The sequence below is a fragment of the Vitis vinifera genome, chromosome 17 (assembly GCF_030704535.1).
Source record: "Vitis vinifera cultivar Pinot Noir 40024 chromosome 17, ASM3070453v1".
Lineage (NCBI taxonomy): Eukaryota > Viridiplantae > Streptophyta > Magnoliopsida > Vitales > Vitaceae > Vitis > Vitis vinifera.
In genome coordinates this window covers 6359323-6380359 of record NC_081821.1, presented here as the reverse complement: position 1 = coordinate 6380359, position 21037 = coordinate 6359323, and the positions used below count along the sequence as shown (strand labels likewise).

Here is a 21037-nt window from a genome sequence, read left to right as displayed (position 1 = left end):
TTTAGGATGATCTTTATCTATCAAGATTGCCTTAATAAAAATTTTGCCAATAAAATCTAATGGTATAAAACCTAATTGAAAGGAAAAAATTATAATATACTAACATATTTTATTTTTTCACTAATTCATCATGAAAGATCTTTGAGATGACCTATTTCAATCCTATATATTAATTTGTTGAATATTGTAATTGACAATGCCTTTGTAAATTGATCTTTTAGATATTCATTGCAACGTACTTGCTAAACATTAATTTCATTACTCATCTGAAGTTAAGTTCATGTGTATGATAGGATTTAAGTGATGAGATATGTTTAATTTAATTAGCTTTAATAAAATCTTTTGTAATATGTACAGTATATACAATATTAGATAATATTGTTATATAGTATTTAATGAAGGATAATTCATATGATTCTTAAATATATTGGATCATAGATTTTAGTTATATGCATTTATGACTTGTTTCATAAATTGCAAGTATCTCCAAATAATTTGAAGAAGTAATAATTATTATTTGTTTTATAAATCTCCATCATACAACAATGCATATTGTTATAAGTAAATATGCATATCATATTTGAGGTTGAGCCTTATGAGGACTCCAAGGATAATTTGCATTTTTATAGACACATAATTATGATTTTGAATTTCTTAAATGAAATAGACGCATATTAGATGTTCCACAAAACTAGCATAATGCATGCATGACACCATTTCAATGTCGGAATTGTACCTTGCTAGTAAATTAATAAAAAAAATGTAATATTTAGTTATGTATAATTTGCATGACACGCAAGTACACGAATTGCACTAAAATATGATACATAAAAAATAATAAATTTTGTTACTCTTCACAAGGATGAAATGGGTCTTTCTTCACCTCATATGAATGGGCAACCATTGGTGAATTTGATGGATATTCATTATTCATATAAAAATGATTTAAAACTTTATATATATATATATATATATATTGATTTATGGACAAATATTCCATTCAAAACATGTTCTAACTATAAGTCCGAGACAAAATTTTGTCCCACAAAAATCTTTCATTTCACATTCTTTTTTCAATTAAATTATTGTTGTTATGAATTTTAACAAGATTTAAATCATCAACATATATTACAATAATCATAAATTCAATTTTTAACTTCTTAATAAAAACACATGGATATATTGAATTATTTACAGATCTTTCATTCACTAGGTATTTGCCAAGGTGATTACATGACATGCTTCTAAATTGCTTCGCAGTCCAATCAAGTATAAACTATGAGAATCTAAGATAAATGCTTTAAAGATTTCAAAAATAAACTTATTTACTACTCAAATGTGATTACATCTCTCACGAAAGAATATGTTTTCTCATGATTAATACTAGATTTCTATGAGTACTAGATTTCCGTGAGAAACCTTGTGTCATAAGTTGTGCTTTATATTTTATGATATTACTTTTTTTGTTTCACTTTTGTACAAATACCCATTTATATTTGGCAGACTTTATGCCTTTAGGTCTAATGAGTTTAACCCTATTTAAATGACTTCTTTCTATTTTAATTAGCCAATTATTTCAATGTTGCCATTTTTCTATATTTCATGTTTTGAGATGTTTATCATTGTTAATGATATTAATAACCACTTGGAAAGAGAAAACATTATCAATCACAATATTATTTTAATCTCATTTTTTCTCTAAATATACATAGCATATTGAAAACTCTTTATTGACTAATTAATTATTTCTATTGATCTTTTTATAATTCTAATTTTTTATAAAAATTTCAACATCCTCATATGTTCTCTCCGTTGTGTTTTTCGTATTTTTGAGGTTATAGATCTCATGCTTTAACCGTCTTAGTCTTATTTGTTAACTATCTTTAAGGACATCAATCCGAATTATGAAAATTGAAAATTGAAAATATATCATAATATATATATATATATAGATAGATACATATAGCACCATCAAAATAATTTCATTATTGATATTCCTTTCACAAGGTAAACTTCTTCATGTTTATGTGCATGTATGCTTTGAGTGCTGAGATGTGGATCATAATATCAGATAGAGGTATGAAATAGTAATTAGTAACTGAAATTTAATTTAACCAATACACTCTTTACTCATCCAAAGATATAACCCAAAGGTAAGAAAATGATGATGATGAGAAAAGTTTGCCTAAAAGCTAGCTCAACTTGTTTATTTCCCAATGTGGTCCAACTTCAGATTACCATGGTTTCCATCATCTCAAGTATACATCTGTTTATTGAAATGTTTTACATCTGAAAACAATAAACTCTATCTATGAGATCAACTTTCCATCTCTATCCATTGATTTTTAACTCTTGGACAGCTAAAAAAAATATTTTAATTGATTTATCATGAGATGCTGAAAGAGGTAATTTGTGGGGTTTTCAGGCAGTGAACAATTCAATTCTGTAAGCCACTGATTATTCAAGTTATCATATAATTTTTTCTTTCACAATTCACATGTTCTCAAGTTTATATACCTAATTGGAAGCATCTTATAGTGTTCCTCTTGGATAGCCTCTTCTCTCCCTTTATAACTTTCCTAAACATATTAGTGATGTCCCAATTGACAATGCCCAAGGTGGATACAGCTAAATTGCCTATGATTAGTCATCCTATACCCTTGCACCCTAAACCTGTAGGAAAGATTTTCTTGTGAACCATCTTTAATGATATTTCATGTTAAATTGAAACAGAACAGGCATCAGTCAGAAAACCATTGCTTTCTTCCACACTCTCCTTGCAACCTAACAGTCACTAAATTAGATTTCAGTTCTCATCTTAGCGGCATAAGTCTTGAGCATGATTATTCTTCAAATGCATTTCCTCTAGTAGAAAGGCAGAAAACAAGCATCATCAAAGCCAAAATAAGTCTGACTGAATTAGCCACTCAAGTTTCCATCAATAAATAAAGATACAGATAAAGTTTTAATTCCATGAAAAATCTCTAGCAGAACTGCACGACACTTCAAGAAGGTTGCAACAAATCACCAATAGAACTATTAATGTGTCTTTCATCATGTATTAAGCTTGTTGGGTATGAGTTGGATGCATGCAAAAACTAGAGAAGAGTATTGTGAGGTTTTATTTACTTTCAGAGTGAGAGGATGCACAACTCCCTCTTCCTCAATGTTCACTTTTCTTCATATTCTTCTTCCTTTTTGGTACAAACCCTAGAATACTGCATCAGCTAAGATATCATCATAGATATCAGCCAAATTATTCAAAGTCATAAAGATAAGAGTTGTTTTCCAGTTCCAAGTGGTCTCTAATGGAATGTACAACTCATTATTCTACATGAACTAGCTTGAGAGTAACAATTAGTTACACTCACTATGCAATGGAGTCATATAACCCTTGTGTTGTATGAACCACAATAAGGGCACTTGTGATAAAGCCAATGGAAAGCAGCAGTTCCTCTCTTCTCACAATCATTGCACAGGATCATCTGCAAGTATTTTCACCGTCCATCAGAATATCCGTGGAGAAATACACAAAACAGAAGATGTTATAGCAAAAGAGAAAAAAGTATAATCAACCTGAGTCTGCGTAGAATACTCATCTGGAATTTTCTCTTCAGCCAACAATGCATCTAACATCCCAAAATAAACCTGTAGAACATCATTTTATTGGTTAAGACCCCCCACTGCATAAACTAAAGACAGTTCAACATGCTGAGTAAGTTTATTAATCTATCATGGAATCAATAACCTTCTTGATTGCCAAGCCTGAATTTAGTTCATGTAGTTCTATTTCTGGGTTCCTACACCACTGGTCGCTAAGTTATGCGGTGGGTTTGTAGCTATAGGTTTTTGGTTTAGGTTGGATAAGCAAAGGACTTTATCATATCTAAAAAGCTGTGGTTGTTCATGACAGCTAAATCAAGTGATGTAGCATTTGAAAACTCTGGTTAATTGGACATACCCAATTTCTCTCTTTTGATCATAATTCCTACACAACATTGTATGGCCACAAGATCACTCTTATATCTACATTGGTTAGAATTATTTCATCTTTTTCACATTATATGCTATTTCATCTCCCCAGTGCTACCCATTTCCATGGTAATGTCTTAGATTGCTGACAATGAAAATGTAGGTTTGAGATTCCACGACCACATCACACAAAGACATCGACAACTAGGTCCATTACCAAACCTCTCCTGCTAGGACTCCCTATGCGACCTGTGGTAAATGATGGCTTTTAGACTATTTGACATCTTTAAGTCAGTTTTGTTATCACATTTTGATAAACCGTTTCTTTTATTTGCATATATTGTGCACCATATATGGAACCTACTGCTCACACTTCGCAAATGCACGCGGCTAAGTGGTACTAGACAAGCATCCAAAAAAATTAGTCAACATAAAAAATATATAATCTCTCTATTCAATTATCACGCTAAAGTCTCAAAGAAGAAAATTATCACTAGTCCAAAAGAAGAATGTTTTTTAACATATCCTAAATGTAGACTAATCAAACATGAATACTAAAATTCCATACAAACATATGGATGGAATCATATCTGTCTCCACATAAAAATGATCATCAAGTTGCTATACAAACATGAGATTAGCACAAATTAGAATGAACATAGTGTCTCCATATATAAAGAAAAATCTGATGTCTCCACACAAGAGAAGGCATCAGATTTCCCCACACAAAGAAATGGATGGAATCATCTGCCTCCACATAAAAGGTAGTTATCATGAGCCCAACAATATCAGAGTACATCAGAAAAATATACTTGGGCATTGATGGTTGAGGCAGAACACAGTTTAACAAATAGTTGTTAAATCTACCATCTGTTCTAAAGCTTCAAAGATAAGGAGAGTGGAGGCAGGAAAAAAAAATGGAGATTTAACACTTCAACTAATAATGCAATTGAGTTCAAAAGAATGAAAATTGTTTCTGTAGTTCTTTATTCAAATCTTCTCTTTTGCTGGATAAATACATGTTCATGAGCTTGATATAAAAAATGGAAGTACAACAGTATGCCATGTCAAAGGAAAAGGAAAGGGAAAAGAGGCCTACATCTGACAGACATTCTGATCAAATTTTATATTCTGGCAGAAAAATGTGTACCAAACAAAATAAATTTGCTGGAAATGCTTATTAATGAGCACAATAATCCCAACTTGGTATTCACAAACAACATTTGTAGTAACTGACCTGCATATCCCCAAGTGACTTGCTACAGATTGGGCAGGTATAATGAGTACAAGTGTAGTCCTAGTAGCAGCATCAGAGAATTCCAGTGATGTAGTCTGAAAAGTTGTATCTCTTGAAGAAAAGAAAAGGCAGAAATTATATGATCCAAATACCTGAAAACATGCTGAGTGCATCAAATGACCACATGGTAGAGCCTTAACTGGAGAGCTTGAGGTGAAGATGAATTCATGGCAAATAGGGCAATTATCCTCCATCCACTTCTCTCTACATATATGCACAGAAAGAGATCGCGACATACAAGCATTGCAATTCATACAATGAAAATAGTCAATTCCCAATCCCTTCCCAACTCGGCATAGGTTACAGTAAGGGCAGTGGTAGATTTCCCTGTTCAACAACCTCCTTGTTAGACACCTCCACAATTTAGAAATTTATAAGTACATCAGTGTATCCATGTAGAAGCTAGATGGAGCATGCTACTTTCCCTAGCCATCATTTTAGGAAAAGAAATGCTGAAAGAACCATAATACTAAAAAGAAATTAGAAATTAAAAGAAAGAAAATTGAGTACAAGGTTTTTATCAGATTATTATTGTCAACAGATTTGTGGAGAAAAGTATTCACTTCCATTATAAGTTTGTCATGAGTTAGATGTGGTGGACAATATTTAGAGAGCAGGATAAGAGAAAGTAAATGCAGGACATGTGAAAAACATGAGCATTATGGAGTGCTTTTTTAGGCTTTGACGATCTCAGAAGGAATAGCAGCACACCTTTTTAGTGTCCTTTATTCCATTCTTGGCCTGGAATGGTCAACCTGTTTGACAAATACTAGACAACTGTTCAGCTCTGACTATGGTCATTTGGGCACAATGAATTACAATATCAAATTTGTGTATTTGACAGTACTTAATTTTTTTTTTTTAAATAAAATATGTCACAGTGAAGAATAATAGAAGCAAGCTTAAGCATTAATATATGGCAAGAATGAAACAAGTATTTCTGAAACTATATTTGCTCCTTGCAAGATTTCCAGAAAAAAAGTTTAACCTGTAACATACTGAAAGATGTCAATTAATGACACCTCAAATTTGGAGGAGTAAAACTGAAGGAAACTGAATTGTCATATCATGATCAGTTGGGTGTTTGAATCCTAGACTTGTTACAATACACCTATGTAAAGTTTACGAGATAGCTTGACCAATACACCCATGTAAATTTTATAAGATACCTTGACTTATGAGGAAGTGGTTAGGAAGTTCTGAAGGGACTGTAGATACCCTGACTCATGCTGGAGAAATACAAAGGCTATGCTATTTCATTGCTCAAGTTTCCTAGGTGATTAGGTTGGGAGAGGAGGGAAATAAAGGGAGGCACTTATCTTCTTGGCTTTGGCATTTTAAATGTATTGAAGTTTGCAAAAACCTGCTATCATTCATGCATCAATCTAAGCCAAGTAGCCAACCTTCAGGAAACCAGTCCTTTTGATTGATTCCCTCTCTTCTCATATTCCCATCCTCAGTCCTGGACTTTTTTTTTCCACCAGTGGTTATGCCTAACCTTGAAAAAATGGTTTTACCTCATTGGAGAACAGAGCAGAACTCTGCTGGAACAAACTCTGAGGATTAAATAAATTTTTGAATGTCGTTATTAAAATTGATCTGATGTTAAATTGTTGGTAAACATATTAAGTTGGACTAAATGCATTTCTATGCATGCCTACATTCTTACAAATCCTAGAGCAGCCTTCAAACTGCAGATCTTATTAGCCATTAAGATGAAATGGAGTTTGTTGGTCCCAAAGTAAGATTTCTGATGGGTGTCATTCCTTAGTTTCCAATGAGCTAGTGCTATGTCTTCATTCAAGTCAAAAAGTGAGTTAGACTAATATCCCAAATTTCTGCACATTTATTTTTTTCCCGATTGAGAATCAAACATGGAACCTCCCACATCCCACCCCAACCTCTGGTCACCTAGGCCAGGTCTCAATGGTGGTGCCTGAAAATATATCCAAATGTTGTTGTATGAAGTCCCTAGTTAGAGAAGCCTAAGATGCAACATTCATGCAGTATTGCATTAAACAACAACTCAAGAGTGAGATTCATCAAAGAGGGCTCAATAGGCAAAATATTCCCTCTTGAATTCCTGTAATTACTGAGGAAGCCATTTTTAAAAAAAAACAATTACATCCCTATTCATCATCATGTAATGTTAAAGCTTTTCAAAGAAAAGAGGGTAGCTTTGCATGTACCATTAACATATTATATCTTTGTATGAAAGCTATTTGAAAATGGATGCTTAGTATTGAATTGATATTCTCCCTTCCAATAATTGAAATAGGAAAAAAAAATCACCAAACTAAAACAGAATAATAAACTAGAAATGACTTTACAAAAGCTTCACAAAGTAATATATGAGGCTGCTAATCACAGCATATAAGCAAATGGCCTAAAGGAGAAGGGGCCTTTACAGGAGGTTGTACAAAAGGAAAAGTAGCAAACTGTAAAACAAAAATATGAACAACTTGTTCTGCATCATATGTTCCCTATATTGATGTGTATCTATAATTTCATGATGGAAAAAAAAAGAAGAAAAGATGCCATACATCAATGCATCCAAATAACAGAAAATGTTTGTTAATTTTAAAATAGTAACCATCACTCACTTATCAGAGGCAGAATGAAAACACTACATCTGTTCTAAAATGGAGACAGACAACATATAATTTATGTCCTGTAGGTACTTATAGATTATCATGGGTCATTAAAGATTTCTAAACTTCTCTACACGAAGTTTGTTTTCTTGTATGACTTACTCTAGAAATAATTACTAAAGAAACATAAATTAAATTACTAATCAAAAATCAAATTAAAGCTGTTTACTGCACATCAAAATTTTGCAATATTTTCTTTTTCTTGTTGAAAAAAGTGGTTGGCGAAAAAGATAAAAAACAACTTGCAGAAAAAAGATAAGCGAGTACTGTTGTAGTGAAGGCCATGATTTCAACAAACTTACCCATTATATTTTCAGTAAAAAAAGTAAGTAAATCTGGCTACATTACCTTTCATCATCAAAAAATTTGCAGATCCTGCAATAGTATTTTGCCATAGATAAATTATCACAAGAAGCAGTAGAGCATGTTGGACCAACTGGTTGAATTACCAAGCATCTCATGCACATCATCTTTGTAGTTTTTTTCCTGCACATGTATTGGAAGCAGCAGCAAAAATGTAAATAAGGAAAAACAAAAAGGAAAATATTTAACTCATGCCATATGTACCTATCCATTGAATGATCAGTCACATCATCATGGCAAAGTCTGCATGCATAAAGCTGGTTGCAGCAGGCTGCAACAAGCTTACAGTTCCTCTTGTAATGTTTGCAACCAAAAGTTAGTTTGAGAGGGTCCCGATAAGATGGACATTGACCTGGAATTTCTTTCCCACTACCCAAGACAGCAACTTCTGAATGAGATTTTTGTTGTCTGACAATCCAGCGACTGAAACATCAGGGAAGCTTATGTCAAGTTCTATACAAGTGTATAGTAACACACAAAGACATTGTAGGAAGAAAAGAGAATTAAGCTTTCCAAGCATAATGTCTGCCAACATGGCACCATTTCAGGTCCACTAGATGCAATATTAAAATCACTTGGGCAGTGAACTTTCTTTTGTAAGTCATAGAACTATGTAAATTCCTATTAAATGAGTTAAGAGTTTATATCCTGCCTTATGATCTGTTTATCAAGTTGTACCTCTATAAAAAATACAATTCCGCAATCCAAACCAGTAAACTACCAGTTGAAAATTCACTTGATTCATTAAACCCATCCATCAAACTTCATTTTTTAGTCCAGGGAAGCAAGGATATAAAGAGAGTATATAGTTACATGGATAGGATCATGCAATTAGATGATGGTGCTTTTATAGGACATCTTTAATACCTGGGCACTCATGGTCATAAATAGAATGCATGCCTGCTATGCACTCAATAGACCATGTCAACAGGAACCTCAAAGCTATCATACTAAAAACTACAAAAAAGAAAAGAATAAAAAAAGCAAGGGATGCTTATTGTTAACCTCATTAGCAGGTTCTGGATTATATGTGATTTCTTTTGAGGATCTAAAGAAGAATCACGGGATACTCTTCTTATTGCAGCTTCCAAATCGTCCTGACTCATTGACAGAAGGTGCTCCTGATGGCTGAACTGCTGATTATCTTGCAAAAGCTGACCTGGTCTATTGACCTGATTTGTTACATCAGCTACTTCATTGGATCTCTTCTTCTCATTTTCACTGTAAGGCTTCTTACATTCTGAGCATTGGTGATTGTCGTGGTCTTCATTAAGAAGTTTTTCTTTATTGTCCACAGCATGATTTCCAGGCAGCATAATATTAGCGCTGACAGAATCGTTTAGCAGAAACTCATCACTTTTTTCAGAAACCTCCTCACCAGTATCTTCTTTATAAAGATACCTCGAGACAACTTCTAATGGATCAGCCAACCATGGCTGAGGCATTTTTGACTCCTCCACCACCTTAGCTATGTCATACTGATTCACACCATCCCACCATTCTCCTAACCATTCTTCAAACATTGTATTTTTGGTAGCCTTACGCCATAAGGACATCATGGCATGCTGTTCTTTTGGTGTTAAAGATGCCATAAGCCAGGGTATTATTTCCTGTAGGATTTCTGCTCTCATTCTTCCAAGAATGCTTCCTATTATCTTTTCTTGCTCCTTGTTGGAGAAGCATTCTCTGAATAGGGGCCAAAGTTCAATCTCTTCATGATTAACATGATCACATAGTATCTTCTGCAGTGATTGGCACATATCATGGAGCTTCATACACAGCTGATGGTACTTCAGCATTCTCTGATCCATCTTATCGAAATGAACACCAGAAACTGAAATATGCAATTTGGACATCTCATCTAGAATAAAGGATAATTTATTGAAGTGTTCAACTTCCAATTTGTGGTCAATTGTGTACGAGTGGCTAATGTTCTGGCCTTTTCCCTTTGCCTCCAAAGCTGGAAAGGCAATCTCATCCTCTGCATCACTATGAATTTGATAGAGAAAACGTATGAGACGAAAGCGCCGATGGAAGTCAGCAAGGTATCCAGTGTTTTCAGCCAACTTAGCTGAACCAAAGACAAGGAATTCCAGGTCTTTTTTGAGGGCCTTGTGGAAAAAAAAGATAAGGTCCACTGGTCTTGGTTCAAGATTAAGAATGGAACTGGCATCACCCATCCCATCAGGAAAGTTAGGGACAGGATGGAATATCTTCAATGTCCCAGGGAAAAATATATGCAAATTGATCCCACTTGAGTAGGATGTACCATACTTCTCAGAGGTGTGGGAACCAGAGGATGAAGAATCATTCACAGAATGAGTGGCCTTGTTGCCAGGGATTGGTTTCATCAGCCCAGGGTTAGATCTTTCACAAGGTTTTGCATCTGAAGGTGAGAAAAAAGATCGACCATCTTCCTCAATTTGATCAGAGTGAAAAGAGCTTCTGCTCTTGAACATTTCCTGCAAGTCCTTTCTGAATTTTTCCACTGAGGTTTTACCTGAATAACCAATGCGAACCCACTCATGCAAGAGGGATGCAAAGGACATATTGACTAAAGAATCTTCCTGCTTTATGCTTTTCAGAATAGACTTGGATTCTTCCTCAGATAAATGAGCCAAGAACCAGGTAATTACACATTTCAGCAATCCAAGTGGCATCATAAGAAGGCTCATGTACAGTAGCCACTTCTGCAGTTCATGGCTGCACTTTGCGCTAATAAGGGGAAATACCTGATAAGAACTTCAAAAATTATGAAAACGACAGTGACAAAGGCAAACTTATTATAAATAAAATGTTCAATGAGAATCTGGATATCTTGTTTGTAAATAAATTGCTTAATAAAACTGAAAATGTAACCTAAGAATGAAAAGAATAATGTACCTCCATTTCTTGAAAAACCAAGTGGTCACCAATCCCCATAACAAAAGACTCCAGTTCCCAACAAAGCTTCTCCACAAACTTGGACAAAGGGATCCCATTTTTAGCATTATAGTGTAACAATCTCTGTAGACCTTCAATTTGACTTTCATCTGGAAATCGTTTGTAGGAGGGAGAGAGGCAGCCATCGGAAAGCAGATCTAACAGAGGATAAAATATTTTATCCAATGCATTGCTGCAAATAAAAATGCATCAATTGAGGAATAGAACAAGTGACAAGAAGAGGAACTAGTAATTTAACTCAGATCCTCCAGTTGACACCTGTATCAAATAGAGAATTGCCTAACAAGAGAGAATTGCTTCAGCAGCCATATTACCTATAGAAGATAAGAACATCTGCAAGAAATTTTAGCTGGACAATAACTGAAGCTAATGTTGAGAAACTGTCTGAGCTTCTTATTTGATATAGCTCCTCCAAAATTCCTTTCAAATCTTTCCTAATGGCACCATGCCAAAGATGAAGGCCATCAACTGGATTTTGTCCAACATTGGTCTTGAGACCAAACACTTCCTTCCATTGCCGAATTTCTGTAGAAAAACTCTTAGATGAATACACTTTCAGTGCATCCTTCAAATTTGCAGGTCCAACACTTTGAGCTTCTTCTCCAATTCTAGTGGGGGATCCAAAAGGTTGGTTATTGTTACCAAGCCAGGAGATTACCACCTTCAGAGATATATTTGAACTCATTACAGGCAGGAAAGTGATTCAATAATAGGGTAAGAACTTGACTTAGGGTTTACCTCTTCCAGCAGTTTTTCCTCAGGTACAACTTCTTTTATACAATTCACTACATTCACTTGTTCCTCTGGAGAAAGAAAAGAAGTCATCCATGGTAAGAAATCCTCCAGCAGGAGTACAGGAACACTACACATAAACTGCCAAACAAGAGAAGCCTGTTCTTGGGGAGAGAATTGCTTCATAAGCAAAGGAAAAACCTGCCACAAAAAAGTGGATCATATTAATATATAGTGCAATTTTTTTTGTTAAATAATGTATATAATCTTAAGAATCAAGAATAATTCGTTTATGTGACATCTCATTTTCCAATAGAAGTCCAAAAAGGAAAAGGAAAAAAAACCTTCTCAAAAACTAGTTAAATGCCCTCGCTTCCTTAGTACTTAGTAACACAAGCCTGGCTTGCAATTTATTTCAATTATCCAACAGTCCATTCTTTATCACCAACCTACAATATGTGCAGGTTGGTTTATTTTATCTCCTTCCTGGTTGGGACATCCAAATCAGTTTATTTACATTATGCAAAATTTTCATGAAAATCATGTGATAAATTACATAATGTGGTGAAGTCAGTGTAAATATAAATAAATGTGTACCTGCTCTTCTTCTTTCAGCATATGATGGCAAATGGTGGTTTGAATTGTGCTGATTAAAAGTACGAGTTCTTGAAATGGCTTGGCAGTATTTGCATCACCTTCCATTAAAACATCCAAGCAATGAAAAATAGAGCTGAAGAGATCATCTATGCTTTTATGTTCAAGTGAATATGTATGTGCCACATTTTTTATGTGCACATCTAGTGCTAGAAAGATCACCTGCCAAAAATGAAAAATTCAGACCAAATTCACAGAACCATAAACTTTCACAAAAGCTATGACTGACCATCATCCAATGATGAGTCAAAAGTTAAACAACATAGGAAGGCATGCCAACTTTCTTGTTTCCAAAGACTGTTTACCTTATTGTTTATTGTTCTTTTTTAACTCTTTTTACTCCAATTTAATCCCTGCTAAAGCATGGTGAGACCGAAGATGGGTGTGCACATGTGTATGTGGATAAAGAAAATCCCAAAAGGGAGAAAACCCAATGAATGGGGGGATATATACAGGAGCCCAAAAGGCCTAGCCATATTAATGCATTTTAGTTTCTTTTAACTGTCTAGCTACCTAGAAGAGTGATTCAGCATTATAGAAATGTTAGATTTCATTTTTACTTCAGTTGATCTTTTGGTACTTTCAACTACACAGCATGAAGGTTCCACGAAAAGAGGATTCATGAATCCTAGCCTGCGATAGCTAAAGAAAAAGAGAAGAATGACTACGCGTGTAATTAATTTTTTCAGCATGCACTACTCCGTGCATATCAATGAGGCAACATCAATCAGAAACTTATTGTTGAAAAGCAAGAATTTATAAGGTTATAGATATAGTCATGTGTCTCCTTTTCGCATTATGGGAGTTCAAATTGTACCCCGCCAAGGAGAGAGTTGAAGATGTGGATCATTTGACTGTAAGACTTGGGTCATGCACTAACAGTTCATTCAGGTCATATTAAGTGATGACATGGAAAGGGAAAAACAAAGGAAAAAAAAAATCTCTATTTTATGTGTACATTTCATCATGACTTGTATAATTTCTATGACAATCTGGCAATTCATTTAGTCTGTATTTTCCGATAATTGATTTTTACACTTGGTACCAGATCATCGCACAATAGACACTCTGGAGAGCATAAAGTTGTGTCATTTTGATGCAGTTAATCAAAATACAAAATACAATATTTGAAACAAACATTTTCAAATAAACAGGTTTATTTTGGTATTTATCTTTTTGTTGAATAGGTCAGCGTGGGGTAAATGGGGTGCAACTTAATTACATAATGGTCGAGTTTAGGTTGGATCTTCAGTCTACCTATCCTAATAAGCGTTTGTTGAATGGGTCAGTGTGGAGTAAATGGGGTGCAACTTAATTACATAATGGTCCAGTTTAGGTTGGGTCTTCAATCTACCTATCCTAATAAGTGTTTGTTGAATGGGTCAGTGTGGGGTAAATGGGGTGCAACTTATTTACATAATAATTGAGTTTAGGTTGGTCTTCGATCTACCTATCCTAATAAGTGGTTTTATTATATTTTTACAAGTTTTTTGAGTTGACTTAGAGAGAGTGGGTCAGATTTGAGCTAGCATTAGGGCTTATATGTTAACAGCATTGATACCATTAATAATAATAATAACCAATTATCAAAGTTCCACTTGGCCTATTGTTTCATAAATTATAGTTCTTGCACATGCTTGTTCTTTTTACTTCTTTTTTTTTCACTTTTTATTCTTTAAAAAGTGAAAGGAAAAGAGAAAACATTAATGGACTAATCCATATATGCATGTATATACATATGCGTGCCACAAAAAGGAGAGGCAATTGAATGTGCTGTTTAATAAATCTAATAATTCTGCCATAAATTAAAAACATTACAAAACCACAGGAAGCAAGAATCAATATAGGGAATTGTTGTAGTACTTTTGGTTGCTAAGAAAATGTTATGCGAGACTTGCAAATTTTTTTCTAATACAACTCCTTGGCTTACTTGAGTTGATTTTTCTAATATTTTCTGAAACCAAGACGAGAAAATGTACAATTGAAATTTTGGGTTTTTTGATTCCTCTGTTTTACCAACACCCAAACGAATTTGATATTTGAAAATAAACTTTCAGATTGACAGAACCCGTTTGATTGGGGAGAAATGCAGGAAAAAAAGAAGAAGAAGAAAAGCGAATTGAGACTTTGTAGTCTTACACTTTTTCATCATTAAATTAAACCCTTAAATGAACTATCCCAACACAAATATTTGGATTGGTTGAGCTGAAATGGGACCAAAAGAACTAAATTATGCCATTTTCCATCATTTTCTTAGTAACCAAACAGAGGCTAAGTTGACCTGACCTCATCCTCCGCAGCACTATGATACTTATAAAAAAGCTTCAAAAACTCGAACCGCCGGCGGATTTCGACGACCAGATTGCCGTTACTGCTGCCTCCGCGGCACCCACTCTCCGCCGCCGCCAACCGCCGTAGCTCTGCGAGCTCTGCACGCAGAGCCTTGTGGAAGAACACAAAGAGAAGAATCGGAGCGTCCCGAAGTTGGGCCCCGGAGACCGACCGGCACAACGGCTCTAGCGGTTGCGCTGCCGCTTCCGCCTCCGTCTGCGAGGCAAGTTCCGGAGAAACCCCACAGCCGCCGCCACCGCCGTCGTCTCCGCCCATTCAGTGCCGGAGCGCCGCCATCCACCATCAATGGAGAGTGAGCAGAGAGGAAACTGGAGCATGGAAATGGGGAGTGGATTTAATGCTGTGGGGTTGGAAGCTCTCTTCTTCGTCTCTTGGCTTTCTCTTCCAACACCATTTTTTTTTTCTTTCTTTGAATAGTGTTTTTTTTATGTTTCTGTTTTTTAAAAACAGTTTTGGTGTTTTATTGCCACGGTGGTTTGAGAGGGACTTCGCACCTAAGTACCTAACCGACCAAAGGCTGTGTGCTTCCTGTTTTCGATATTTTGGAATGGAGTCCAAAGCGGCTCTTGAGCACGTGGAGCAACGCACCAGTGCATCATGATGCAGTTCCATGACTGCATGAGCTAACTTCATTCCCTGGTGCGAGGAATGTCACTCACGCGCAGTATAAGAGTGTGGAGTTAGCCCTCTTCTACACCTTCGACGCCGTAGTCCAGGTTTCTAATCTAGCACCTATTCTCAGAGCATAAAAAATATGATACTCGCCATATGCGTCCGACAAATGGCGATCAAAGACATCGACGCGGACGTATGAAGCGAGTTAAGGTTTTTACTATAAGATGGAGAATAGGGAATAGAAAATTAGTGGGGGTAGTTCAAGAACAAAATTGAGGTTAGTTCATGCCGTCCGTATCTTGTCCTCACGTGAGGTTTGGTCAACTCCACGGTTTCGTCGCTGCTGTACTTGGCGTCATCACTCGCTCGTGTGAGACATGTGTGCTACGCGTGCCCTCCTCGAGCCTCCACGTTCCCTCCCCCTGCATTTCCATGTAACTTCTGCCTCTTCCCCATCATTCCTCGTCATATTCAATATATCTCCAAGAAAGTGATACTGCAGGCATTTCTGCTTTTACACATCATTAAATCTGTAATATATATTATAATTTTCTCCTAAATTCCCAATTTCATTTTGTTTTTTTGAGATTACGACTTCATGTTGAATTTAAAGAAGTATGATATGCATATTGAACTCAAATCTTATAAGATTAAACTTTTAAAAAATAAACCTCGAGACATCATCCATCTAAATCACGTCTCTGCAATTTGTATGTTGTTGGAATCCTGTGTTTTCTTTTGTTTTACAGTAGAAAGGGATTGTTAGTTAACAGACACCAGAAAAACAAAGACTCAAATCATACTCACTTTTTCAGCTGCCGGGAAGCATGAGTTAATTATTTGGAGCAAATGATTTATGGAGGGAGATGTGAACAAAGTTTCTCTAAAGTGGCCAACCCCCACCTTTGTCGCCGAGCAAGACTTTTGCCTCTTTGGAAAGGTTTCAAAAGGCTTGTAGAGCCCATAGGCCACAATGATTAGACCCACGATCCACCCAAATGGGCCCTCGTCTTTCTCCATCTATGCTTTTTGGACCTTTTGAACTATCCCAAAACTCATTCCATGAGGCGAACTTAAATTCCATGCTAGAATGTTCATACCATATTGGTAAAAGGTAAATCAAATTCTTCAAATTAATATAATAAAAATGATAAGATAAACGTAATATATGTAGAAAAAAAAATAGAGATGATAATTGGATGAATTTTTCAAAAACTTGTTCTGTGGGATGAATTTTGGAGAAGTATAAATAGGTATAAAAAAATATGGTCAAATTGATCCTCTATTTTTCTACTCATACTATGTTTGAAGTTTTTCACTAATTTTAGAAAATCATGATCAAGTGTCGGGTTCTAGAAGATTTCACGGAGGTCTCAATTCTCATGATTCATTGTATGGGGACAATTCTTGAATGGCAAGAGGGCGTGCTTCTTTGGATATTTTGGTTGTTTTGTCCTATAGTTTCTGTGTGAGCCATTGAATCACAATATAATAAGTGCTTGTCGCTTCAATATGGAATATAGTATGATTGTATCCATGGTAGGCCCACATAGAGAAATTTGTAGCAATATGAATGATTAGGGGTGGATAATAAATACACCACACCTAAACAAAAATTTCTTAGTAAAGACGGCAATTAGGTTGACATGACAAGACACGATTTTAAAAAACCCAAATAGGTTGCAGGTCGAGTCATGCCTAGCCCATTTGAAAATTGGGTTGTGTTGGGCTTGGTGTGTTAGCCTACCTCCCATCTTTTAAATATATATGTATATATATATATATATATATATATATAAACTAGTCCATTTTAGTTAGTAGATTAAATAGTTGATCGGGCAATCGATCAATCTATCCATTTTGCCATTTTTCTTTCACCTATAAAGTACATTTATTGCTAATAGGTGATTAATCTATTGGAATTTTCTACTAGCAACTATTTTTTGTATAATCATTCTCAAACTTTCATATCTATTTGATTGCACCTTAAAGTCTAACACCTTTTTTTTATAATCTTATTTAAGTTAACTCTGATGTTTCAAACTTCATTAAATAATAATAAAGAGTTTTTAAATGAGGTTTTTCACTTACAGAGTAATATAAAGATCGATCGATACTTTGAAACTAATTGTACTTTAAAGAAATTTTAACATAAAAGATCATTGTAGAGTGAAACAATCTCAAGACTTTGGTGGAGTTTAAGGATTATAAACGTTAACAAGATTGCATCAAACCACATTATATTTGATATTTGATTTTCGTTAACCCTATCTTTCTGTTGCATTTGCGATTATTGATTGCATCCTCTCGTTTTTATGTTAAATTGATTTTTTAGCAAAAATTCTAAAAGAGACCACCATCGAATTTTCTCTTTCTATTGAGGTGATTACTTAGATATGCTATCCTAAGCGGCTAACTAGAAGAATTTCACTAGACACTAGACAAGGAGTTGTCCAACCCCTTAGCTTTGGGTGGCCTTGTATTTGAATACCATGAAATGTATAACTACCTTTGATGCCCAGCACTATGAAGGGTGTTGAAACTTGGAGGTCTTGACACCCTTCAATTTGAAAAAATGCAATAAATAAATAAATCAAAATCAAAATCCTTACCACTTCACTTCTATCATATAGGCAATGATTTGTTTGTCCATTGCTCCAAAACAATAATTTTTCAATTTTCTTAAAATTTTATTAGGGTTGTAAAGGCGTTGAATAAAGAAAAATGAGTTTAAGGAGAAAAGATAAATGCAAATTGATATTTACATTCATAGGCATTTTTTTCATTAAAAAATATTTAAAATCAAGTAGGCATGGAGAGAGTTTGGTGTGTGTATTTAACAATTTCCTTAAAAAGAAAAAAAAGAAAAGAAGAACATCACTGTGGTAAATCCAATTATGGTTAATAAAAATAAGGAAACTTTGGAAATGGACTCAATCTAACATAATCCAAAATATATTGATTTTAACTTTTTATACTTGAAAACCCTAGAACTCGGTGTTAGGAAATTATTCCATATCAACAAAAAATTTAGAAATTTAAACACATAAATTACACAATAAATCATCGTTGAAATACATAAACCCAATTGCTATTTGCAACACCATTTTTACTAATATAGTCTTTCTCTTTTCTCTCATATCTCCTCTCTCTTCTCCCCTCTCTCCTCTCCCCTCTCTCCTCCCCAACCTCACATCCCAATTGTACCCCTTTTTTATTTTATTTTTCCTATCCCTACCTCACATTTTAGCATTCTTTTTCTTTAATGTGAAATTCATAACTCAATTTTTTTTAAATAAAAATTATTATTAAAATTTTAAAATAACTAATATTTTATTGGAATGGTTTTTTTAAAAATAATTTCGTATGTGATTTGCAACCTTAATCAACTAGAATTTAGGTTTAATATGTTGAGAGAAGATTATAGAGAGTTCTTTATTAAAAAGGATATATGTGAAAAAAATATATATATAACAAAAAAGTATTACATTTAACAAAATAGATGTTGCGAATAACAACCTCTAAATAAATTATAAAAAGATAAAAAGAAAAAAATTGACTTGATTTAGAGAGGCCTATGTAACACACTATCCTAAGGTTATTATTGCCTCTGAACATATGGGTACCAACGGTTAATAATTGCTCTAAAATACAACCTCAATAGTTTTCAATAATGCCTTATTAGAAAGATTGATTAAACCATAAAGATGGAAATAATAGAAATGGAAAAAACTTAGTTTGTAAAGAGTTGACAAAATTTTTCTATTGTCACTTTAAAAGGTAAGGAAGACTCTCCCTTTAAAGTAGAGTCGAGAATAAATCATTATAAACATAATAAATAATTCTTATTAAAACTCATAACCCTCAACCTAACGGTTAGAATTATTAAATATTATCAATTATAAATTAAAATATTTTCACTTACCAAAATAATTTGTATAAAGATTTTTTATTCCATTGTTAAAATAACTAATTTAAAATTTTGACTTACCAAAATAATTTGTATAAAGATTTTTTATTCCATTGTTAAAATAACTAATTTTTTAAACTTTATTTTATCAAAATCCTAACAATCCTCAATAAAGTTTAAAACTTCAATAATAATAAATGAATAAATTAAGAAATACAAAAATTAAATAAGATTAGGTAACTTTATATTATGTAATAGGTGTAAACTTTGGGTGTACGAGACTTCTAGAGCATTCAAACATTAACGATTTGCACCCAATAGTATAGATATTATCCGTTCTATGCCTAAATGGATCTTCACGACTTTAAAACGCATCCACTTGATTAAGATAATTTTATATTTATATAGTGTCCGAAACTTTCTCTTCTACCCAATGTAGGATATTACAAATACTTTTCATGTAGATACAATGTTCTTGTTGTGTCACGCGGGATTGTTGGGCCAAATAAACAACCACCTCTCACTAGGCTAAACAAACTCCCATGACGCGGTTGGGGGTCGGTTATAATATCATTTATAACGACCTGCTCTCAACCATATAGATATTGTCCACTCTAGACCTAAAAAGGTTCTCATGGTTTTAAAATACGTTTATAAAGTTAAAGAGGAATTCCCAAACAATATTTACATGGTTAGATGCAAGCCATTATAAATGGTATCAGACTCTAACCCTAGTATGAGGGTTTGTTTGACCTCATAAAGGATGTCTATCAGTTTGGTCCCGCAATCCTATGGAATATAATAAAAACATTAGTCCGTGTGGAGTGGTATTTGTGATATCTTTCGTCGATGAAAATTTATGACATTATATAAATATGAGTTATAATAACGACGTTACACAATGTATTTAATGTGTTTCTTAAAAATATATTTTTTATTTATAAATAATACTTTATTTTCAATTATTCCCCACATTTGTACCATTCTTTTTTAAAATAATCTTTGGAAAATAAGTCAAAAATAATTATAAAAAATATATATATGTTGTTAGAAAATATCATTTTTTAAAAAGAGTTTTCACATATTTCTTAATTTTTTTATTTATAAAACTATATTTTCAATCATTCTACAATTATTTTTTAAAACAACCTCTAAAAAATAGAAAACATGTTATCATAAAATATCTTATTTTTAAAATAAGTTTTCAAGAAATAATTTTCTATAAAAAATTATCAAAGGTAATTTCAAATTTGAAAAACAATTTTTTTTGTTTTTTTTAACGGTTTTAGATAATAATAGTTTTCAAACAAGTTATTAGACACTTCCCATTTGCCTGCCTCTATATAGTCTCCATGATTTTACGATCCGAGCTCTTTGTTTTATGCATATGATTTTGAAAAAGAACTGTTATAGCACTAAGAAATGTTAGTTGCATATCCTATTTGAACTTGCTTCTATGTTTCCCATACCAAAGCATGTATGAATTTTCTTAAATTTGTTTTGTTTGCTTGCTAATTTAAATGTTGAGTGTGATTATATGGACGAGAA

At 33.8% G+C, this 21037-nt stretch overlaps 1 protein-coding gene across 2 annotated transcripts; it reads right to left on the bottom strand.

Moving 5' to 3' along the window:
* Window positions 1-3099: 3099 nt before the first annotated feature.
* Window positions 3100-15427, bottom strand: LOC100267228 (zinc finger protein BRUTUS-like At1g18910). Of its 2 annotated transcripts, XM_002266536.5 has the most exons (12): window positions 14899-15427; window positions 12556-12774; window positions 11965-12159; window positions 11541-11887; window positions 11167-11398; window positions 9289-11015; window positions 8488-8706; window positions 8269-8406; window positions 5362-5596; window positions 5210-5269; window positions 3577-3648; window positions 3100-3485 (listed from the first exon to the last, which is right to left on the bottom strand). In XM_002266536.5, the coding sequence occupies exons 1-12, from the start codon at window positions 15217-15219 to the stop codon at window positions 3384-3386; spliced, it is 3867 nt and encodes a 1288-aa protein (XP_002266572.2). In that variant the 5' UTR covers window positions 15220-15427; the 3' UTR covers window positions 3100-3383. The 2 variants fall into 2 exon arrangements, with proteins under 2 accessions (XP_002266572.2, XP_010663423.1); XM_010665121.3 differs by lacking the exons at window positions 3100-3485; window positions 3577-3648; window positions 5210-5269; window positions 5362-5596 and adding an exon at window positions 5607-6024 and having other exon boundaries at window positions 14899-15411.
* Window positions 15428-21037: the final 5610 nt, after the last annotated feature.

Bases quoted from the DNA above. Each gene is read 5' to 3' on its own strand.
- LOC100267228 (XM_002266536.5), bottom strand. From the start codon at position 15,219: ATGGGCGGAGACGACGGCGGTGGCGGCGGCTGTGGGGTTTCTCCGGAA. The intron at 11,016-11,166 runs GTACATTATTCT...AGTTCTTATCAG, and splicing joins TGGTTTTTCAAGAAATGGAG to GTATTTCCCCTTATTAGCGC. The intron at 5,597-8,268 runs GTAATGTAGCCA...GTTGTTGAACAG, and splicing joins AAATTTTTTGATGATGAAAG to GGAAATCTACCACTGCCCTT.